This window comes from Engystomops pustulosus, chromosome 3 (genome assembly GCF_040894005.1).
Source record: "Engystomops pustulosus chromosome 3, aEngPut4.maternal, whole genome shotgun sequence".
Classification (NCBI taxonomy): Eukaryota; Metazoa; Chordata; class Amphibia; order Anura; family Leptodactylidae; genus Engystomops; species Engystomops pustulosus.
The window spans coordinates 28442835-28465363 of record NC_092413.1 but is presented as its reverse complement, the minus strand read 5'-3'; the positions used below and the strand labels follow the sequence as shown (position 1 = coordinate 28465363).

At 41.8% G+C, this 22529-nt stretch overlaps 1 protein-coding gene across 5 annotated transcripts in view; it reads left to right on the top strand.

The window, feature by feature from the left end:
- Window positions 1–22529, top strand: part of WDPCP (WD repeat containing planar cell polarity effector) — a 217873-nt gene that overhangs the window by 84876 nt on the left and 110468 nt on the right. For all 5 annotated transcript variants that reach the window (XM_072140380.1, XM_072140378.1, XM_072140379.1 and 2 more), the window contains 2 exons: window positions 8713–8904; window positions 16656–17265. In XM_072140380.1, coding sequence (XP_071996481.1) covers window positions 8713–8904; window positions 16656–17265 — 802 coding nt within the window. The remainder of the gene's footprint in view (window positions 1–8712; window positions 8905–16655; window positions 17266–22529) is intronic.

The following is a 22529-nucleotide window of genomic DNA, read 5'->3' as shown; positions in this document are numbered from 1 at the left end:
TGGTTCACAGGTGTGAATAAGTAGCATGTTGTGTTTTTTTTCTCGTAGAAATAAGGGGGGAAATTTATGAGTTTTATGTAGTACAAGCCCTGAAATAATAGCAATGTCTTGCGAATCACACATACAAACATACAAAGCGCATACGTTTAAAAATGGTCCAAGAACTGTCCAAGAACACTCTGTGTGACAGCATCTTAACTTAAAAAAAAAAAACGCCCAATAGAATGAGCCCTAATATGTTTCCCTCAGTTTAGATGATAAAATTGGATCCTTCAAGCAAGAGGATGATGGTACAGTTACAGATGGCCATAAATGTAATGACTTTTGTTATTATAAAGTCCACAGGACACGGGACGGCACAGAAGTCCCGAAAACTGCTGCCTGGTCTTGTGACCTATTTCTTCTCCGGGAAGAAGGGGAAGTATTACAATATGGATGACCCTATTAGAGTATTATACTTGCCCTGGTCAACTTTTGCATATATGGCCAACCCCTTTAAGCAAGGGATTGATTGGAAAACTAAAGGTGGCCATAAATGTAATCACTTTTGCACAGTTATAGTGTAAATCCATGGTGTGACCACTCTGTAGTGTGCAGTAATATCCCTCAACCCATGTAAGGCTACATTCACACGAACGTATGGGGGACGTATATACGGCCGACGTATATACGGCCGATATACGTCCCCCATATACTCCTATGGGCGCACGGCACCCTACGGGAGCGGTACGGTGCAGCACACGTGCGGCACGTACCGTTCCGTACCCGGGAAAAAGATAGGACCTGTCCTATCTTTTCCCGTAATACGGGGCCGTGCGCCATTAATTCCTATCGAGAGGGGCGGGGGTGAGCTGCGCTCACCTCCTCCTCCTCTCCCCGTACACTGCCGTTGCCCGCTACGGTACGGTACGGGCGGGCAACGGCAGTGTGAATATAGCCTAACTCATGTTTTTCACTCAAATTTTATTCAAATAGCTCTTTATGTTCTACCTATTTTTTGTTCCATTCTAAATACCCCCCAAATAAGTGACAGTATTTGCAGCCTTATAATTTTATTCATAATGTATTACATGTGCTTCCATAAGGTCCTGCGCCCCCCGTAGCCCCAGAGTTGAGGTTTTCGGATTGTTCTCCTATATGAGCACAGGTGTACAAATGAGTCATAAGGACACTTTCTCTTTATAATCATGGAGACACCTGTGCACTGATGAGGGGGTTAGTTTAGGAAATTAGTTGAGAGCCTCTATATTAACCTTTCCAGGGGTCTCTAGTGGCTTCCTTCAAGCCATTATTGATTTTCAAGCTGTGCACCGTCAGAGCCGCACATGCTGTTTACCTTGCAGGAACAAAGGTCCTTGCCCAAGGGTATAAACTTCTAGGGGGCGATGCAGCTGATCCTGGTGGGCTACGGAGCTGGAAGTTACATTATTATTTATATGTAATTAAGAGATACATTTATAACATTCCATAGTGATAATATACTAAAGAAATAATCATTCAAGGCACAGAAAATACACTGGACACCTTCTTTCTGTCTTTAATATTTTCCGGATGTAGGGTTATAAATCATCAAACAGTATCTGTATTTAGGGTCATGGGGTCAGGACTGGTTTAATCGACAAGCTCCACCTCTCCCGATTTTCACACAACATCTAAAGATCCAACAAAGTCTTCACCTGTTTGCATTTCCCATACAAGCAGCCTGATCTGCCGGATGAGACTCGCCAACACATCCCCCCCACCCAATAGGATTACATGAAGATTAGAGAAAAGAACAATATTGGTAGTCAGCTTGTGAAATGGATTTCTGTTTTGTAGGAGATCGCGGTTTGTTTATGTAAAAGGACTGAAATATTCATAAGGAATCGAAGAATTTGCTCATGAAGTAATTTTTTTTGTTATGCGGACGTTCCAAATAGACTGATGAAAATTAATTTGTTATGGTCACATCCCCATAGGGTAACGTTGAAGCTTATTTTTCGTCAGGCAGCTGTCACACATAAATGACATGGGGTACAATTTGTGCCGAGACCCCTTCCCCCCAATCACAGCAAGAAGCCTGCTACTTATTAACCTTTGCGTCGAAAAGCTAAAAACTCAAAAGACAGCATGTGGGTGTTTTCTGGTAAAACCTTATCCACTATCTTGCTAATGTATATCACAGCAGGTAAGGTGCAGGTGAGTCTCTGTTAGCAAACCCTCTGCCAATACGTCTTGTGTGTACCTGGCCTAAAGGGGTCTTTAGCAACAATGTGAAAGTAATTAAATCCTTAAAGGGGTTTTCCCACAAACAGAAGTTAGGCTTTATCTATAGGATAGGGCCTAACTTGCTGATTGGTGGAGGTGTCACAGTGATGAAACTCCCACAGATCACAAAAACGAGGGGTCCGATGGGTTCCCTCTGAGACCCCCACCGTTCAGCAAGTTAGGCTCTATCCTCTGAATAGGGCCTATCTTCTGCTCGTGGGTAAACCCCTTTAAATCATAACTAAACTTTTAACAAAATTGCATAAATTGATTGTGCAGCTGATAATAGTCAACTTTGTAATATACTTTATTAAATAAATCAGTTCTTGTATCTTCTTTTTCCCCTGCTTTTCTCCTAATTGAGAAGTTTGCATAAATCTGCTTTCTGACCCGTATTCACTGGCAGCTGAGAGATAAAGAAACCTGATAAAGTCTCTAATGACTTTACTCTTAATAAGTAGTCATCTCTTTAATCTCTTTATAGAGCTGAATCATCAAGTGTTATATTCTTTTGGTATGGAAAGAGTTAATAATTGGCCTTCTTATCTGTCTGAAGTGGATGGATCTCAGAAGGCTTCAGATACACTACTTACTACAGGAGAAAGAAGCAGAAAAAAGGGCACAGAGAAGCTGCTTTACTTAATGAAGTATATGCTTTATTTGTTTCTGAAATAAAAAAAATTAGCTTCAAAGGTTTAGTTGGTTACGGTTTCCTCTCCGCTCAGAGATACTGTTGTGCCCGTTACCTTGCTCGTGCTTTCCGACATGAGGTATCCACCATTGTATTTGTGCAATAATTGGCTGACTTATTTATGTGACTTTATGCAAGAGCTTACAGAAGAGGTGTCAAGAGACCCAAGTCATACCGGTGAGATCCCAATTAAAATTGGTAATTTAAGGTATATTAAAGATGTCGTCTGACTAATTTATTTTTCCTCCTCCTTATGCATTAATATCAATAAGCCTTAGATATGACAAATTTTCACAATCCTGCAATGGCCGCTCTGCTCCTTGGCTTAATTATTGGAGCAATGCCATAACTATTAGAAAAAGATAATAATTATTATTAATTATTAAAAAAGATGACACCATGTTGTGGTCTGTATGTAGTATTTGGTCATCAGTGATGTCATGTTTATTAACCGGTTGCTGTCTCAGTGATTGGCTGTTGCAGTCACATTGTAGATGGTCACATGATCATGTCCGTACAGTAAACAAAATGTTGGGAGCAGCGGAGTGACATCGCTGGAAATGTATCAAGTTAGTATTGATTGTTAATAGTATTATCCCTTAAGAGTCAGATTTTTTTTATCAAGATAGAAAACATTTTTTAAATAGTATGTATTACTAGAGCATTCATTAATATTTTTTTATTGTAATAAAGTTGAAGCTGTATTTTTTTCCCTTTCATCTTATTATTCTGTAGCAGTTCTGATGTTCTTCAGATTTTGGTTCCATTCTTATGGAATGGATTGCAGAAGATTTGCTGCTGAGGACTGGATTGATTGTCGTGATTCACAGTTGCAGCAGATTTAATGGAAACCAATATAAAGCATAATAAAGCAGGGGCACTTACTCATAGATCCATAGACTGTGGTAATATTCTTATATTTGTTATCAATATCCTCCTTCATTCTGAATGTATTTGCTAATGAACCAGAATGGCTCTGGGGGGCGTTACTAGAGCCTCTTCATACTGTAGCTTCACAAGCTGTTCCATTGTGCAGGAGCACTTACCCCCTCCCAATGTGTGAGATTACAAAAGCCTGGGGGAGTGCTGAGGGGCAGGGGAGACAGTGTAACAGCCTGTGAAGCTATAGCACAGAAGAGCTCTGGTAACATCCTCAGAGCCCTTCAAGATAATTAGCATAATTTTTAAAGTTGAATTTAAAAGGAAGGAGACCAAGGGTAACAAATCTAAGAAGATTACCACAGTCTTAGTGCCTGGGTCCATGAGTAATGTCCCTGGTTTATCATGATAGATTTTATTTACCAAATATCTGATCAGTATATCTGCAATGACTGCCAAGATAATTCTGCCATGAAAATCTAATTAGTAACCGCTCGTAAATATATGTTGTTCCACTCTCCTAGACATTTCTGAGCTTGTCCATACTGATTAGATGATGTTTCTGGACACACCTCCTTGTCAATTTATTCAAAAATTGAAAGGATGAGTAAGTGTGAGAAGTGTTTACTTATTGCGTTTTGGAATCCAATTCAAGCGCATCAGCCAGGGCTACTCAAATTTAAATTACGTTTAGACCTAAATGCTTGTGTATGGGAGCCACCAACACGTGTTGCTAGTTCCCAAATCTGAATTTGGGGGTAACTCCTTCCTGATGTGTAAGTGCAATGAGTGAACACGGCCTAACGCAGGATCAACAACATGCAGAATTTTGAGAGAAGCTTTTTCAGAATTATTTTGTGTGTAAATCAAGTATCCGGAGAGATGAAGGTTTTCTTTAAGCACCTGATAACAGTCAATGATCAGCAGGAAGGAAAGCAAAGATTTTTCCATTTCTCCTTTTTTCTTTTTTTTGGCTCTTCAGTCCAAATTTGGTCTGATAAGTCTGTTAAAAAAAATCTGTTTCCCTTCATCAGGCTAATTTATATGAGCCCTATAGTCATGAAACCCTGATTACCTGGCAGCAGTCCAAGCCCACAGGACTCCATGCCTTTCGGAATTCCCTGTCCTCTTCAGGGCGTAGCCTCCGTCGCCCGGTAGGGTGATTGTCTCCTAACATTGATTGGTTTGGCGTTTGAGCCTGTGAAGTGTGTCCAGCTGCACGGCGGCCCGTTCCTTCATGTAAAGCACACAGTAGTTTAAGTTTCACGCTGACTGTCTCATCCTTTGTATTTTTTTTCTCGCAAATAAGGTCAGCAACAGCGCAGCCATGCAAATGAGAATCCTTATCATTCGTATCAAGACGTCCGGAGGATTATCTAAGCATTAACCTTGATTTTAATGGCATTGGTTGAGTGGCGAAATGACAATTTTGGATGAGACTGATTATTTACTAAATACAATACATAAATGCAAGGGGTTTTTAACACCCATTGCACTCTGGTATTATCGCATTACTTCCATCCTTTGTTGCCTTGCAGACAGGAATATGAAAGCAATCTGTCCTGTAGTGAGCCTGGCTCCAGAAGCATTTCTCTGATAAGAAGACCCCCTGCCCTTTGCTAGTGTCTGGTCCAGTAGGCTTAGCCATGCGCTTAATCCCCAGAAAGTGGTTCGATTATTGCTGACCAGCAATGGCAAAATATATGTGCGCTGTTTTTTTTTTTTTTTTTACTCGAGCTATCAACCTTCCTTTAATTCCTTAAGCAGAAATGCAGTGCAATCTATATTTCCTTGGCATGTGTCACGCAGATGGCGCAGAGCTCATGTTTTCAAATAACCATGCTCAAAAATAACATAGTTTGAATAATAAATTCTGCAAATCCGTCCCCGAGAAATAGAAGGCACAATTCTCCAGAGCTGCATAAACTTTTCCGCATGAAGCTGTATCTCATCCACATTATGCAGAAAGAATGGATGTCGCCACAAAGTGGATATTTGTAGCCTCGTAGTCTTTAATTTTTAGGGGGAAAGCGGTTGAAGCGCGGTTTTACGTAGCCGGATTTTTTTTTTTTTTTTTTAATGTTCGGTGATCTATCTGAAACCATGTTTTTTTTGTTTAGTTTTTTTGCTCCATTCTCGTCTTTTTGCTTGACATTTAAAACAAGCAGATCCAAATCCTTCACGTAGGCCGCCGCTGTCAGGCAACCATGACGCTACATTTTAGTATTGATTGGAGTCGTTGAAGTAAATTCCTTTTTAAGTTAATCCTCATCCCCCTCCCAGGGCAGGGAGAAGGCGTATGTCTGTGCATCTATGCAGATGTTCAACAGGGACACCAAGATCAAATAAAAAAAAAATCACTTTATTTTCTAGAATATTTTATATGACAAATATTTCTTTTTTTTTTATGATGGTTTCTGGCCCTCTCCATGTCACACACCTTTTTATAAAATATGCATATTTACTATGTAGCTGGTGGAAGTAAATAATATTTTCAGTGTGTTCCTTTTTGGTCATCAGCCAATCTGATCTGCTAGCTCAATGTATGGCTCAAGGGGATCGCCATGCAGAATTTTTAGTTCCAAGTTGAAGAGGGTGGAAGGATTGAAATCAATATTTTGTTATCACAGAATGTTATCTTTAAAAAAAAAAGGAATTATTATAAGGTGTAGGATAGAACAAACTAGAGAGCAAGGGCAAAGGGAAAGTGCACTAAAATGACAACAAAGGGAATTTTTCAGTTTTTCTATACCATCTTAAAGGGGTTTTTATAGACTATGTCAATATCAGATGAGCAGGGGCCTGACGCTTGAGACCGCCACCAATAAGCTTATTCTGGTTGATTCTGGCACTCAAAGGAAATCTAGCACCAGGATGAAGGATTGTAAGTCAAGCACACTTACATACTGGTATGTGCCCCACCTGGTAGGATATTCTATTCTGTTAGCTTCTTATACCCTGTTTTTTTTTTTTTTTTTAAAAAGGCTTTTAAAATTCTGCAAATAAGCCTGAGGGGCTCCGGGCTCCATGGGTGTTAATGGAGTCTGGAGCCCCTCAGGCTCATTTGCATAATTTGCCTGTTTAAGGCTATTTAAAGCCTTTTCTCCTTAAAAATAAGGGTACAGGAAGCTTAAAGAAGAGCAGATGGGGGCGCACACCAGTATGTCAGTGTGCTTGACTTCAAAACCTCCATCGTGGTGGTAGATTTCCTTTAAACAGAGCAGCTGGAGGAGGCACTCCAGGTAACTGCATTACAGACCCCTTTCAGCATACAGTTCATCAATATAAAAAGGCTGCAAAATCCCTTTAATGTTTTAATAATAAGTAAGTTTATTATTTCAACAAAATGGGAAAAGTCCTTCTATTACTGCAGACAGTTTAAAGAATTGGCCCTGTAGCGGGCCATATGAGGGGTGTCTACTGCCCCCACCAAGCATTATAATCCATTGGCAGCATGTTGTAGAGAAATGTGCTGTGTTTTCCTGCCTAACTTTTTTTTATTTTTGTCCGTTCTGCCATTTACAAGATATTCCCAGTTTCAACCTTATGCTAATGAGACAGTTGGTTCACCCCTGGCGTGTTGCCAACACCATCACATCCTAAATAACTTCCTAAATGTCACCCCCCATGCTTCCTATAAGCCAAACCTCATGCTAATCTGATGCAGGGTGGAGTGGTCTAGGCAGGAGTTACAGTGCTAAGGACACGCCTGTCATCAACTACCTCAATTAGCATACAGATTAAAATGGGAATATTTCTTAAATGGCTTAATGAATTAAAATAATAAAGGTATGTACAGGCAATCCCCGGGTTACATACAAGATAGGGTCTGTAGGTTTGTTCTTAAGTTGAATTTGTATGTAAGTCGGAACTGTATATTTTATCATTGTAATCCCAGCCAGAACTTTTTTGGTCTCTTTGACAATTGGATTTTAAAAATGTTGGGTTGTCATAAGAATCAATATTAACACTAAAGCTTCATTACAGACACATTTGATAACTGTTATAGCTGTTTATTGTAGCCTAGGACTAAAGTACAATAAATTACCAATATCCAGAGGTCCGTTTGTAACTATGGGTCGTATGTAAGTCGAGTGTTCTTAAGTAGGGGACCGCCTGTACAGTTTATTTCTCTGCAGCATATTGCCAACAGATTATAATGCTTCTGGCATTGGTATATATATATTTTTTTTTAATACTAATGCCTTGCCTTAAATGGTGTCCGTCAGAATAACACTCAGGGTGCTGTCACACGTCGCGTTTACCGCATGCGTTTAAAAACGCATTGCAATAGCTGGAGAGTGATTTGCCTAATTAAACAGCTGCTAACACCTGTGTTTACAAAACGCAACCGTTAACGCATTGTTAACGCATTCGTTAACATCGCGGTTAACGCATGCGGTTGTTAACGCATTGTTAACGCATGCGTTAACATCGCGGTTAACGCATGCGTTTTGTAAACACAAGTGTTAAGAGGTGTTTAATTAGGCAAATCACTCTCCAGCTATTCCAATGCGTTTTTAAACGCATGCGGTAAACGCGACGTGTGACCGCACCCTCAAAGCCAGTCCATTAACCTAATAGGGGATCAGCTGTGGTCAATCTTCAGACCTTTTTTAGGTCTGTGATTGGTGAAGGACCAGTGGGTAGTTTAATGGCAAAAATCTAATTAAAAAAACCCTGCCAGAGTGTCCACCATCATCTGCCATCAGCTGAAACATATTAAATATGTTTGATGTTTACGTCATGTGTGTATGGTCAACTTTATTTGGATATAGGATATTCCTGGGACCATTGGTATCATTGTCTATGATTAACACAGTGAAGCAGTCAAAGGAAAACCTATATGGTATATACAACATTTATTTTTGTTTTGTTTTCTTCCCTGCCTATAGATCACTTACATAGATATACCAGGACCAAAGGTTCGGCAACTCAATCGTCATCTTGCAATAAATTGTGTCCAGGATCTTGTCATTTGTTGGTGGCAAGTGCCCAGTGATGATGTCTTGCCATGGACTCCAATGTCAAGCGAGAGGGACCGGGCTAACATAGTCCTAATAGGCTGCTCTAACCACAGACTGGAGGTAAGACAACCATAGTGTATGAAGCTCTAAAGGATCCACGCTCTTCCACACCCTTCACCAGATGCAGAACTACGTTTATTATAATAACCAGACGGGATATAAAGCAACACATGCCACCCACAGCGATACCATGAAATAAGTTACTAGAATGTAACATTATCTTTCCTGGACTTTTCTCAGACTTCTGTAGACCTATGTGACACCGTTGCAGAGGTTTGCTATAGGGTACGTTGTTTAGGGTGACAGGGATAAGGTGTGGGGACAAACAACGTGAAATTTTGGAACCCACATTTGAACAAGAGTCATTTGTATATATATGCAGATAGGTATAAAGTAATAAGTAGAGATGAGCAAACCCGAAGTGTAGGTTAGGGTTCAGCATTCGGACACGTTCCTCCCAGCGCAAATAGTTTTAGGAGCAGTAAATCTGGCAAATTAACGCCCATGGCTTCTGTGCCTAGCGACATTTACTCCTCTGCTTCAAGCTTGGTTGCCACCCTCCAGAGTTCGCCTGATCTTAGCCTCATTGCTTATGGACTTTCTACAGTATTAAGGTTTAGGCACACATGTGAGAGAGTTGCAAAACTTGCAGCTAGCTCATGGGCACTATAGAACCAGGTCCTATTCCTGCCGGATGTACGACATGGCCAATCAGTTTCTTATGGAGAGGGGAGGGTGAGCATGGAGCCTTATACCTGTGCTCTAACTCTCAACCAGCACTTTCCACCAGCAAGTGCCCAGCCAATGCAGTGTCCTTATGGGTCCTTTCCAGCAGCCAGCATTCTGGATGCATTTGGAGCTCTGCTATTATCTGTCAGTGGTAAAAAAAAAAAATTATAACGTACGTCCATTGAATCCGTTACAATGTCCATTTATTTAGTGGACTTTTAACAGCTTCCATTAGTCTTATCTTTTTGCACAAGTTTGGCTTTCGTTATTTGAGATGGAAAAAATATCACTTATTTTTCCACTGAAAGCACTAAGAGAAACGGACACTCACAGAATCCTTTAAAATTCCATCTAAATCAGTGAACTTTTCAATGGATCTGTAAGGCTTCCGTTAATGTTGTTTTAGTGACTGTATTTACCAAAAAGAGGGCCAAATGCAAGTGTGAACTGGGCCTTAGGTATAATTTGTCCTTATGTCAAATAATTTGCTTCCTATCCAGGCCTTTTGCCATCTAACATGGGACCTAAACATCTGTCTTGACCAAGTCCTGTCCAATCAGTTGTACAAACTCATCCCGATCTGACATCTTCCCACCATCTAATTTTGTCTTAATATCACACCTCATTATTCACAGCACACCTGTGTATTTGTTACTGCTCTGGGGTCCAGACATTTTAGGGTAAATACCTCACTATCTCTTGTTTAGCCCAGAGGCAAACCAGTGAGTCCATTCTATCTCCAAGTACCGTATAGACTTGAGTATAAGCTGACTCGAGTATAAGCCATGGCTCCTAATTTTATTAAAGATAACTGCGAAAACTTATTGAGCCTAAGGTGGGAAATGTATTGGACATTACCTCCCCAGGTAATGTAATGCCTAGTAGCCCCCACCCGTAATGAAATGCCCCATGCAGCCCTCCCCCAATAAAAAAATGTCCATGCTTCCCCTGTAATAAAATGTCCTGCAGCAGCCCCCTATTAATGATATTCCCTGCAGCAGCCCCCTAGTAATAAAATGCCCTGCAGCAGCCCCCCTATTAATGATATTCCCTGCAGCAGCCCCCTAGTAATAAAATGCACTGCAGCAGCCCCCTAGTAATAAAATGCACTGCAGCAGCCACCCTATTTATGAAATGTCCTGCAGCAGCCCCCTAGTAATGAAATGCCTTGAAGACCCCAAATAATGAAATGCTCAGCAGCAGCCCATCTAGTAATGAAATGCTCTGCAGCCCCCCTTATCAAATGCTCAGCAGTCCCCCAAATGAAATGCTCTGCAGACCCCAAACTTACTTACTCACTTTGTAATGCTCGCTGCGGCTCCTCTTACATCTTCTCTTCACTCTTATCAGAGCGGGCAAAGAAGTGTCCATGTGCTCTGCTCACCGGCGCACACTGTGACGTGATGTCAGCAGTGTTTTACAAGCGTTATTGTTTTTATGCACTCGTGTATAAGCCGAGGTGGGGTCGTTTTTTGTGCTTATACTCGGCTTATACACGAGTATATACAATAAGCTTAATGACGCTTGTAAAGTTGTCTTTACTTGGCCAATTGGAAAGTAAAAACCTAAAAACACGACTTTTCTTTTAATTATAAGAGTTTTTAGAAAACTTTGACACTACGTGAGGAAACGTTCTTCACAGCCGGATCCCAGCTTCTGGCTTATTTTCCTCTTTGATTTATTAGGTTATTACTTTGACTTCCAGAATTAATAAGGAGAAACGATGGGTCGAGCTAATATTGGGCTGTGATACAATACAATGAAAGGTGCAATTAAGTGTTGGAGACCGGTGTGATTTAAGATGTGTTTCTTGTAAAAAAAAAAAAAAAAGGAAAAAAACACAAAAAACTTGGCTTCTAGCCATCAGATTCATAAACCCTCACGCTTTCGACTCCTGTATGATTTATTTTCATTACAACTTTCACTGGAATAACACTCCCTAATGTTTTAATACATCAAAAAAAGGACTAATATGCGTGTTCCCATTGTACTCTTGAAAAGCACAGTGTCGTTCCTTGCAACGTGAGCCTTATCCTGTGGCAGAATCCCAAGGAAGAGGTAATTAAAATAAAATGATTAAATCACTATTTCCCAAATTGAGTCCTTTGTGATTTCCAACATCTCTACCGGCCACTGCTGTAAATGTCTAATGTAATTCCTTTCCCGTTGCTTGGGGATTTATCACATTTGTTTCCTAATAAATGCAATTAAAATAACACTAACAATATTGTCTACCCCCTCAGCGCATAAAAAACTACATGTGTTTTACTTACTGCTTTGTATGAAGTCCACAGGTCTGTGGCTTTATTAGCTCTGGAGTTCTACTTCTCTTCTTTAAAGACTATGTGATTCATTAAAAGGAAAAATCACTGACCCAAGATGAACTTCTAAGTAGAAGGAAATATTCCAGGCACTTTTACCGAAAGTGCTCCCAAATGGTGGTACGATAGGACATTTTCTGGGATATCTTTTGTACTATAGTACCTGAGAGTTCAGCAGCACACTACTGTTTAAGTATTTATACAGATGAACGGAATAACCCTTTAAGTATATCTACCACCAGGATGAAGGATTATAAACCAAGCACACTGAAATACTAATGTGTGCCTGGCAGGATCTGCTCTACATTAAGCTTCCTATGCCCTTGTTTTTAAGAAAAAAGACTTTAAAATTATACAAATTAGTCTGAAGAACTCCAGGCTCTATTAACATATATGAAGCCTGGAGCCCCTCAGGCTCATTTGCATAATTTAAAAAGCTTTAAAAAAAAAAACGGCATGAGAAACTAAAAGAAGAGCAGATCCTGACAGATCCTGTCAGTGTGCTTGGCCTACAATCCTTGATCCTGGTGTTGGATGTCCTTTAATAGGTGCAGATCCTACCTCTGAGACCTGCACCAATTTCAGAGAAAGGGGTCCACTGACACATTTCCCACAACCGGTTTAAATTGTTAGTGTGCTGTGCATGCACCGCCACCCTGCATTCGTGTCTATGGAAGTGGCGAAAATAGCCCTAGACATGAACGGAGACTGACAAATCCTCCATTCGGCCGTGTTGCAGGACCCCCTTTTCAGAGAGACCTTTAAAGCATACCTGTCACAGGTATGTCGGGCTCCAATAGCCTATTCTACGCTGATTGCAATAGTTTATATAAGTTTAATTCACATTATCTGGATCCCTGCCAGCAGCATGTGTTGAGTCCCCAGGGACGGGGCAGCTGCAGTCTGGTTGTACTTGTGTCTCAGTCTCCTCCATACTCATGTAGTTCCTGTCCCATTTCCTGTCATGTGCATTGAGCAGGCAGGGAAGTAGTGATGGGAATTACAGCTCTTCGTGAACTGGCTCATTAGGCTCAGCTCACTAAGAAGAGCCGACTCTTCTGGTTCCTGAACGGCTCCCTATTAAATATATAAAAGGGAGCCGCAGACCAGTCAGTCACCCCACATCACACCACTTTTAACCCGATTTTTAAAGGGTCCCGTGGTGAGCTGTTTAGGGGCAGGGTTTAGTGAGCCATCAGCTCACTGACGGGAGCCGGCTCAGGTCGTTCACTAATAAGGGCCGGCTCATGGAAGGGAGGAAGAATGAATCAGGAGACACAGGCTGCAGCTGCAGGTATATATTTTTTTTCAATCCTTTTTTCGAATTTTTTTGTCTTGCAGAAGACACCCCCTTTTTTACAATGGTAAAACAGTACAAGGGCTATTAACCTTTTGATATTAGTTGGAACAATGAACTGTTTATGTTTCGATATTTTTTGTGGGAAAAAGACTCTTAAAGTTTAACGATAGAAGTTGGATGGCCCTGCAATGCATGATATTTTTATACAATAGAGAGGAGCATATTTTACGTTGACGGGGTTTTAACTAGTGACCGCAATAATATCTCAAATTTTGAAAAGTTTTTTTTTTAGCATATCATCCCTTGATGTTTCCTCCTATTAAGACTCTATTAAAAAGAAAGTCTGTTCAAAGGGTTTTTTTTCCAAAAAAGAACTTATCCCCTATGTTCAGTGTAAGGAATACGTGTTTGATCCGATGGGTCCTGACTGCTGGGAATGAAGACATACTGCACTTTTATAATCAACCCAAAAAATGGATGAAAGGAAGAATGGGGGTGGGAAAAGATTGGGTTATATTGATATTGGTATTGAACCTGGCAGGAAGAGGGAAAAATATATTCAATGCTAGAGATTGCGGCCCAGTCATTCAGTTGTTTCTCCACATACCATGTGGCAAGTCTAAAATAATCTTTCACAGTCCAATAAAATGTCCAAGTGGGGGGGCACTTTCACCTGAACTCCTGTTCACCTTTTAAAGGGGACCTACCACCACGATTCTACCTCTAAAGGTAGAACGGGTGGTAGGTGGATGAATGGGACGTAAGGATAGCCCTTTTTGGGCTAATCCTTACGTCCCGGCTATCCTTTTGTAAACTTTAATCAGTTGATATGCTAATTTAATTAAGCGGCTACTGGGGCGTGGAGTAGCCGGACATGAGGCTACTAGTCGCGGCTACTCCACGCCCCAGTAGCCTTGTTCCTCCGCCTACCATGTAATCTTCGGCGCGCAGCACCTTGTAGCTGCGCGCCCTCGTCCGAGCACCCGGCGTCTGCGCATGCGCAGTAGCGCCGGCCTCGGAGCTACGGCCGCGCACCCGTAGGCCTGCGTCCTGCGCATGCGCAGAACGCAGGATATTCGCACGAGGGCGCGCAGCTACGAGGAGCTGCGCGCCGAAGATTACCCGGTAGGCGGAGGAACAAGGCTACTGGGGCGTGGAGTAGCCGCGACTAGTAGCCTCATGTCCGGCTACTCCACGCCCCAGTAGCCTGGGGCCGCTTAAATAAATTAGCATATCAACTGATTAAAGTTTACAAAAGGATAGCCGGGACGTAAGGATTAGCCCAAAAAGGGCTATCCTTACGTCCCATTTATCCACCTACCACCCGTTCTACCTTTATAGGTAGAATCGTGGTGGTAGGTCCCCTTTAACAGGGCAATCTAAAGGGTGACCGAGGTTATAGACTGAACCACCGTGGTGCTCCGCTACAAAAAGCAAAAGTCGCTCGAATCCACTTAGAAATAGAAAAGGTGCAGCGCTCACTGATCCATCCATTTTTTTGGATGCCACAGATATACATATATTAGCATTGATAATAGACATTAGGAGCACATTCGTCATGTAACTTTCTTTAGGTCACGCAGGACCATGATAACAGTCAGACAGTGGCAGAAATACTTAAGCAGGATTTCGTTCTTTACTTGCTGTCTCCGCTGTTGGTTCATTGGTATACAATCATGAAAAAACTGTGAAGCTGTGTTAAACAGTAACTATAAGTAAAAAAACATAAAACATACCCATGGGTCTCTTAAATCGAGAATAAGAAGAGGTTAGTTTTACAGTATTAAGGGAGACTATCTCCTATAGCGTCCCAAAGGGACCATACCTTGGTAAATTGATCAACCTTCTCATGCAAGGAGGCTGTGGTATATTCCAATGACCGCATCTGTTTTATACGGGAATATAGGTCTAAAAGTGAGGGCGGGGCTGATCTTCTCCAGAACAATGAAATTAAAGTTTTTGCTGCACTTAATATGTGGAGGAACAATCTAGACGGGGATTTCCCCAACCCAAGCGGTGGGACTCCCAAGAGGAGCGACACTGGATCTTTCTCTAATTCCGTCTCCAAAACCCTCTACGATCCATCCATTTTATTTCATCCAAGGGTAAAAATCTCTAACATCCCGGGCAGGTACAGCAGGGGGTTTTCAGGCCTAAAGTCTAAAATATTTTTTTAGACTTTTCCAAATCTAAAATTAATCTTTGTGTTTCAGTTTGATATGTGAAATCAAACTGTGTATTGTAGGAAAATTTGCAGCTTTACAAAATAATCAACTTTCTAAAATGGTCTTTTCTAGTGGCTGTTGTTATTTAGGAAAGGTAAAGCTTTTGCCATGTTTAGGTTGGGTATACATGGTCTACTGCAGTGATGGCTAACCTATGACACACCAAAAAGTGTCTGCCGCTGAGAGCATGGCGCAGTGCCCGTCACTCACGGAGGTCAGATAGCCGCTGAGATTGCCTCTGTCTGCAGGAGATTCGCTGACGCTGTATGCTTGCTGTTCTGGATTCACTTATTAACAGCGTTGGTATCAAAAGGTGGGGCAATTCTCCTTGCTGGGAGCATGGCACAAATGGCGGCTCAGTTAGTAAAGGCAGGTAGTTGGGCAGTGAAGCCCAAGATCCCACCGGTACTAAATTTATTGCTGACTTGCACCAAAACAACCAGAAACACTTGATTGCCTTCCCACAGTTTCCCTAGTCAGCAGCAGACGGCTGGACCAGGGTCTATTCGGTGACTACATTATGACAGGAGAGTCAACACAGATGTGTATGCTCCTTGCACCCCGGCCATTATAGTAAAGCAGTTACAAAAATCTTACCCTGCTGCCAGGTTAAACTCTACAGTTACCGCTCAGCAATACTGGGGTAAATCTTTATTTATTAGTGTTGCAAATATCACTAAATGATGACATTTTCTACAAGGGACACTCCACCCACGTAAGGCTTATTTTATACATAAATTTTTGACACACCAAGCTCAAAAGGTTGACCATCGCTGGTCTGCAGTTTGCAGTATGTTATATATACCCTAAACCAAAATGTTCAGACAAATGGTTAACAAGGACTCCAAAATATATTTTTTCAACCTTATCTAAAGGTTTTACATGTCCAGAGTATAGTAGATTGGAAGAATTACCCATGAGGAATCTTCTGTCTGGAGATACGCATGCAGTTTTGTATTAGCTGCGACTACTAGAGATTGTATATAATCTACTCAGTGCAGTCCTTCATTTTGTCTAAAATTTAGGTAGTCCTTTGTTGCGGTTTGGGGTTGATACGTTGGAGCAGGCAGTGATTGCACAATAGGGGTCAATATCTGAAATATACATTTTTTTATTTGTGTGTTATTTCATTTTTTACATATGAAAAAGTATTTTTAGATCATGTACAATACTCTAGATTTTAGGGTATGTATCAGCATGAATTGATCTTTGGTTTGCATCTTCTTCTCTTCTTAGGTGCTAAGTTACATCCGCACAGAAGGAGATATGCTGGACGCGAGCTTCAGTATAACCCAACCGTACCACGTCCATACAGTGGAGCACTCAATGAGCTCGGAGAAGGAACCCATGGTCGACAGCTGCGTCTATGAGTGTGCAAGAAACAAAATGCAATGCGTTTCAGTCACAAAAATTCCCCTCACTTCCCGAGCCATAAGTTGTGGCCGTAACAGGGCCGAAGACAAACTTGTTCTTGGCTGTGAAGATTCCTCAATAATTCTTTATGAGTCCCAGCGCAGGGTGACTCTTCTGGCCCAGGCCGATCTGTTACCAGCATTGATACAGTGGCATCCTGCTGGATGTATATTTGTGGTGAGCAACAATCAAGGAGAGCTCCAGATATTTGATATGGCTCTGTCCCCCTTGAAGGTCCAGCTTCTTGCCGAAAACCTTGCTCCAGTGTCCACCCTGCAGTGCAAGCAGCAATTTGAGGTGTCCGGCAGCCTGGTAGACATGAAGTGGACGTACCCTCGTAGCACAGCTCAGTGCATAGATGGGGCTGATATATGCAATCTTCTGTTTCTGAGATTTCACGGGGGACCCTTGGGAGTTCTTCAGTTCAAGCTTGGTAAGATATTGACCCCTACAAATATACATTTCTACTTTATCCCAGCTATACGTGTCAATTTCCTTTGGAATTGTATTAAGAATTTTAGAGATGACGTTCACGGCACAATTTATACCCAGACTTGGAGGTTCTCAAAAAGAAGCTGATATCCAGAAAGCACTGACTTAGCCTGGGGGTCTAGGTCCTCCTGGTATTGCAGAGCCAGATCTGCACTTCCCATGCAAAATCCACCTGTTGGTGACTATACTGGTGTTCCAGTGGGGTGCCTACTTTTTGAGAGCTTCCCGACTTGTCATAAATTCTGATGCGATCATGAAGAAGTACCCGGCTATGCCAGAATGTTTTGTGTGTTGTGAGTGGAAATTTTCACCCCACGCCTGAGTATATGCCTAGTAACCTAATGCCAAACTATAGGAGCCAATCACATAGCAACCAATCACAGCTCAGATTCTATTTTGCTACAGGTCATTAATACGAGCTCTGATTGTTTTCTATAGTCAATGAAGGGCATTTTTAATATAAGACAGCTTGTATGAGTTAATATGATTTTGACTGCGACACTTAGCCAACATTGTTGTAGAGACACTAGATCATCTCTGTTACTCCAGTCACATCTAGAGCTGCAATCTTATTCTTGTCATGCACTTAGCCAAGATTGTTTTTAGAGGCATTAGATTATCTTTCATACTCCAGTTACATCCAGAGTAGCAGTCTTATATCTACCATTAGATCATCTCTGATACTCCAGTCACATCCAGAGCTGCAATCATCTATCTATTTTTATATAATTTCTGATACCCCTATCACATCCAAAGCTGCACTCAGCTGTCTACCATAATATAATCTCTGATGACTGCAGATCTTGATGTGACAGTCGTATAAATCTGATGTTATAAAATCTCTGTTACTCCACTCACATCCAGCCCTTCAATCACCTATCTACAGTTAAATAATTTCAATATACTGCAGTTCTTGATGTGACTGGACTATCAGTCTGCCGTTATATCAGCTATGCTACTTCAGTCACATTCAGAGTAGCAGTCTTATCCTTGTCATTATATTATCTCTGATATTCCAGTCACAGCCAGAGATGCAATCTTCTATCTATCGCACTGCATGTGACTGGAGTATCAGTAAACGATTATATCATCTCTTTTACTCCAGGTATATCCAGAGCAGCAATTTTATATCTGCAAATACTTTTTTGAATTCTCTCCCACAATCCCTTGCTCTACAGGATTAGAAGAAGACAGTAACTGTTTATTTCAAGCTTGGTAATTCATGAGTAGAATAGTAAAAGTACTATAAGGAATGACAGATGGGCAGAGCAGTGGGAGTGCGGGAGCTATCCGTACCTATGGGTGACAGACACAGAGATGATACCCCTCTGGCGGTGGATGTGTACAGTATCACCCCTCCCATGGGCAGGGGACCCATTCCTGGAATGGGGGCGGGGGGCTGATCAGGTATTTGAAGAGACCACAACCTTCGCAAGAGAGCCAATGCCTCTTTATTGCTTACCAGTTGCAGTGCCGATCAATTTATAGTGGCTGTGCCAGGTATTACAGCTCGCCCCATTCGCCTGAATGGCGCTGAGCTGCAAATAAGGCAGAGTATTACTGCAGCTTCGATCAGCTGAATGATATGGGGCTCTTGGTGTCAGATCAACATCAGTGTGATATAGATAACCTGTCCCACAAGGCAAAATAAATACCCCTGTTTTGTATGCCTGATTATAATGTCCATATACAATAATAGGGCTGATGTGCTGAGGGTCTAATTATTAGGCCACACCTTTAAAATATTAATAAAACCAATTAAAGAAGTTTAATAAAGGAGACCACCCCCTGGGTCATGAGGCACTTGTTAGGGGTTGCTCGTGGGAATCCGGAGTACGGCTTGTGTATTATGGATTAAGTGGTGATGGCAGGAACACAAAAACGTTCCGCTACGAGGAGATGCTGAAGTGCTATGTACTATGGCTGAAAACCCAAACTGTTTTCTGATTCAGTCTTTCAGTGTTGTGTTATTTCACAAGTCCCAAAGTCAACAGGGAATTAAACATAGAAAGAAGGCCAAATGTACTGCGAGCTGGCACCGAGCCGGACCCGCATCCCTCCGCCAAATGTAGAGGCAAGCAACACATAAAGACAAGCAATTCTTTATTGCCAAACAAAAAGCAACATCCGTGGAATCCACAAGTAGAAAATGGTAACAAGTGGAGTCTAGATTGTCTAACTAAATTGAATTATTTGAGTGGTTTTTGTTTTTGTTTTTTTTTTAAGAAAATTCTGTGATTGAAATGCTATATATTTTCGATGAAAATGCTGGAATACTTATAATTTTATTTAGTACTATAGTGCATGTGAAAAGTGGTGTGTGGCATTTAATGGTACATACATATACAATGGATGATACAAATTTACAGAATACAGATTTGAAAGCTCAAGCCTTTGAAAGGTCACTACAACGAACTGGAAAAAGAGGCAGAAATTGAAGTGTTAAATCAAAATCAACATCTAGGTATTGATTATTGACCTAATAATCATTATTATTTTTTTCTTCTTTGCCGCTTTTGACCTATTAGAAAGATCTATACAGTACAATTTGGTAATAGCCCACATTTTTGTGCATACAATGTACACGTAATGTAAATCGTCTATTATGAGTTCCCAAATATGTGACAAAGATTCTAAAAGAACCAAGTGAAATAAAACAATACTAACAACAAAAGGAATACACATCTGGTAATCTCACTGTGACATCCACCCTTGAATAATAATAACATAAAAAATAATCTTTTCTTTAAAAAATAAGGTTCTGTGTTACTATGCGCAGACTCTTGTTAGGACAAGACTTTGGCTAATAGCAGGCTTAAAGGGAGTCTACTACCTCTCCAATCATTACAATGGGGGTCATTTACTAAGGGCCCGAATCGCATTTTCCGACATGTTTCCCGAATATTACTGCTTTTTCCTGAATTGCCGCACACACGCACGTGATCGGAGTGTGCCGCATCGGCGCCGGCATGCACGTGACAGAAATCGGGGGCGTGGCCATCGGAAAAACCGACGGATTCGGAAAATTCACTGTATTTTTTTTTTAAAAATGTGTCGCTTGACACGCACTTACCTGCACCCAGCCTAGCTTGGTGAACTCCGGCGGACTTCAGCGCAGCAGCGACACCTGGTGGACAACGGGCGCACTACCTTAGTGAATCGCCGGAAGACACGGATCCGCGTCGGATCGCGAATGGACCGGGTAAGTAAATCTGCCCCAATGTGTTGGAAGCATGTCTTAGAGGAATGCATTGTAATTTTCCACCTGTATTATTTCTGTCCTTTTTTCTGTTTCTGAGAAACCCCATTTTAATTGGTTCACCCAGGAGGTGTGTTTAGCACCCGGAGCACTGCTATACAGCCTGGACCATTCCCTCTCCTTGATAAGCAGGAGATTTGTTTTGTGAGATGCATGGGTAACACTGGGAGGGCAAGGATGGGATTTAGGCAGGAATAGCAGTGCTCCAGGTGCTGATGACCCATCCTGGATGCACCAACAACCTCATTAGCATACAGATTAAAATGGGAACCCCTTAGTAATGGCATAAGGTACAGAAAGAGTAGAGGTAGGTTGGAAATTACAGTGAGTGCATTTTTCTACAAGCTGCCAGTAGATTATACCTTTTGGTGGAAGTGGTAGACGCCCTTTAATTTAGTGACCGTCCTGGCTTAGTTGTTAGATCCCAGGGGTAACTGCATTGGGGTTCCTCCGTCCCAACTCTTATCTGGTGACCCAATCGAAGGGGAGAAAAACCCAGTTGCTATGGTCACTCTTTACTGCAGTGATCAGAGGATTCAACAGCAGGGAATGAAGATTTCTTTGATATTGGCCATTAGGGCGTGTGCTAACCTGTTAATAGACAGTTGATTATCCTATAAAGAGCAACAGGACACACACATACACTCACCGGCCACTTTATTAGGTACACCTGTCCAACTGCTCGTTAACACTTCATTTCTAATCAGCCAATCACATGGGGGCAACTCAGTGCATTTAGGCATGTAGACATGGTCAAGACAATCTCCTGCAGTTCAAACCGAGCATCAGTATGGGGAAGAAAGGTGATTTGAGTGCCTTTGAACGTGGCATGGTTGTTGGTGCCAGAAGGGCTGGTCTGAGTATTTCAGAAACTGCTGATCTACTGGGATTTTCACGCACAACCATCTCTAGGGTTTACAGAGAATGGTCCGAAAAAGAAAAAAACATCCAGTGAGCGGCAGTTCTGTGGGCGGAAATGCCTTGTTGATCCCAGAGGTCAGAGGAGAATGGGCAGACTGGTTCGAGCTGATAGAAAGGCAACAGTGACTCAAATCGCGACCTGTTACAACCAAGGTAGGCAGAAGAGCATCTCTGAACGCACAGTACGTCGAACTTTGAGGCAGATGGGCTACAGCAGCAGAAGACCACACCGGGTGCCACTCCTTTCAGCTAAGAACAGGAAACTGAGGCTACAATTTGCACAAGCTCATCGAAATTGGACAGTAGAAGATTGGAAAAACGTTGCCTGGTCTGATGAGTCTCGATTTCTGCTGCGACATTCGGATGGTAGGATCAGAATTTGGCGTCAACAACATGAAAGCATGGATCCATCCTGCCTTGTATCAACGGTTCAGGCTGGTGGTGGTGGTGTCATGGTGTGGGGAATATTTTCTTGGCACTCTTTGGGCCCCTTGGTACCAATTGAGCATCGTTGCAACGCCACAGCCTACCTGAGTACTGTTGCTGACCATGTCCATCCCTTTATGACCACAATGTACCCTGTAACATCTGATGGCTACTTTCAGCAGGATAATGCGCCATGTCATAAAGCTGGAATCATCTCAGACTGGTTTCTTGAACATGACAATGAGGTCACTGGACACAAATGGCCTCCACAGTCACCAGATCTCAATCCAATAGAGCATCTTTGGGATGTGGTGGAACGGGAGATTCGCATCATGGATGTGCAGCCGACAAATCTGCGGCAAATGTGTGATGCCATCATGTCAATATGGACCAAAATCTCTGAGGAGCTTCCAGCATCTTGTTGTATCTATGCCACGAAGAATTGAGGCAGTTCTGAAGGCAAAAGGGGGTCCAACCCGTTACTAGCATGGTGTACCTAATAAAGTGACCGGTGAGTGTAATATATATATATAATATATATATATATATATATCACTGCACTACAGAAAACACCAGCTGTAACAACAAAAATGTCTGGT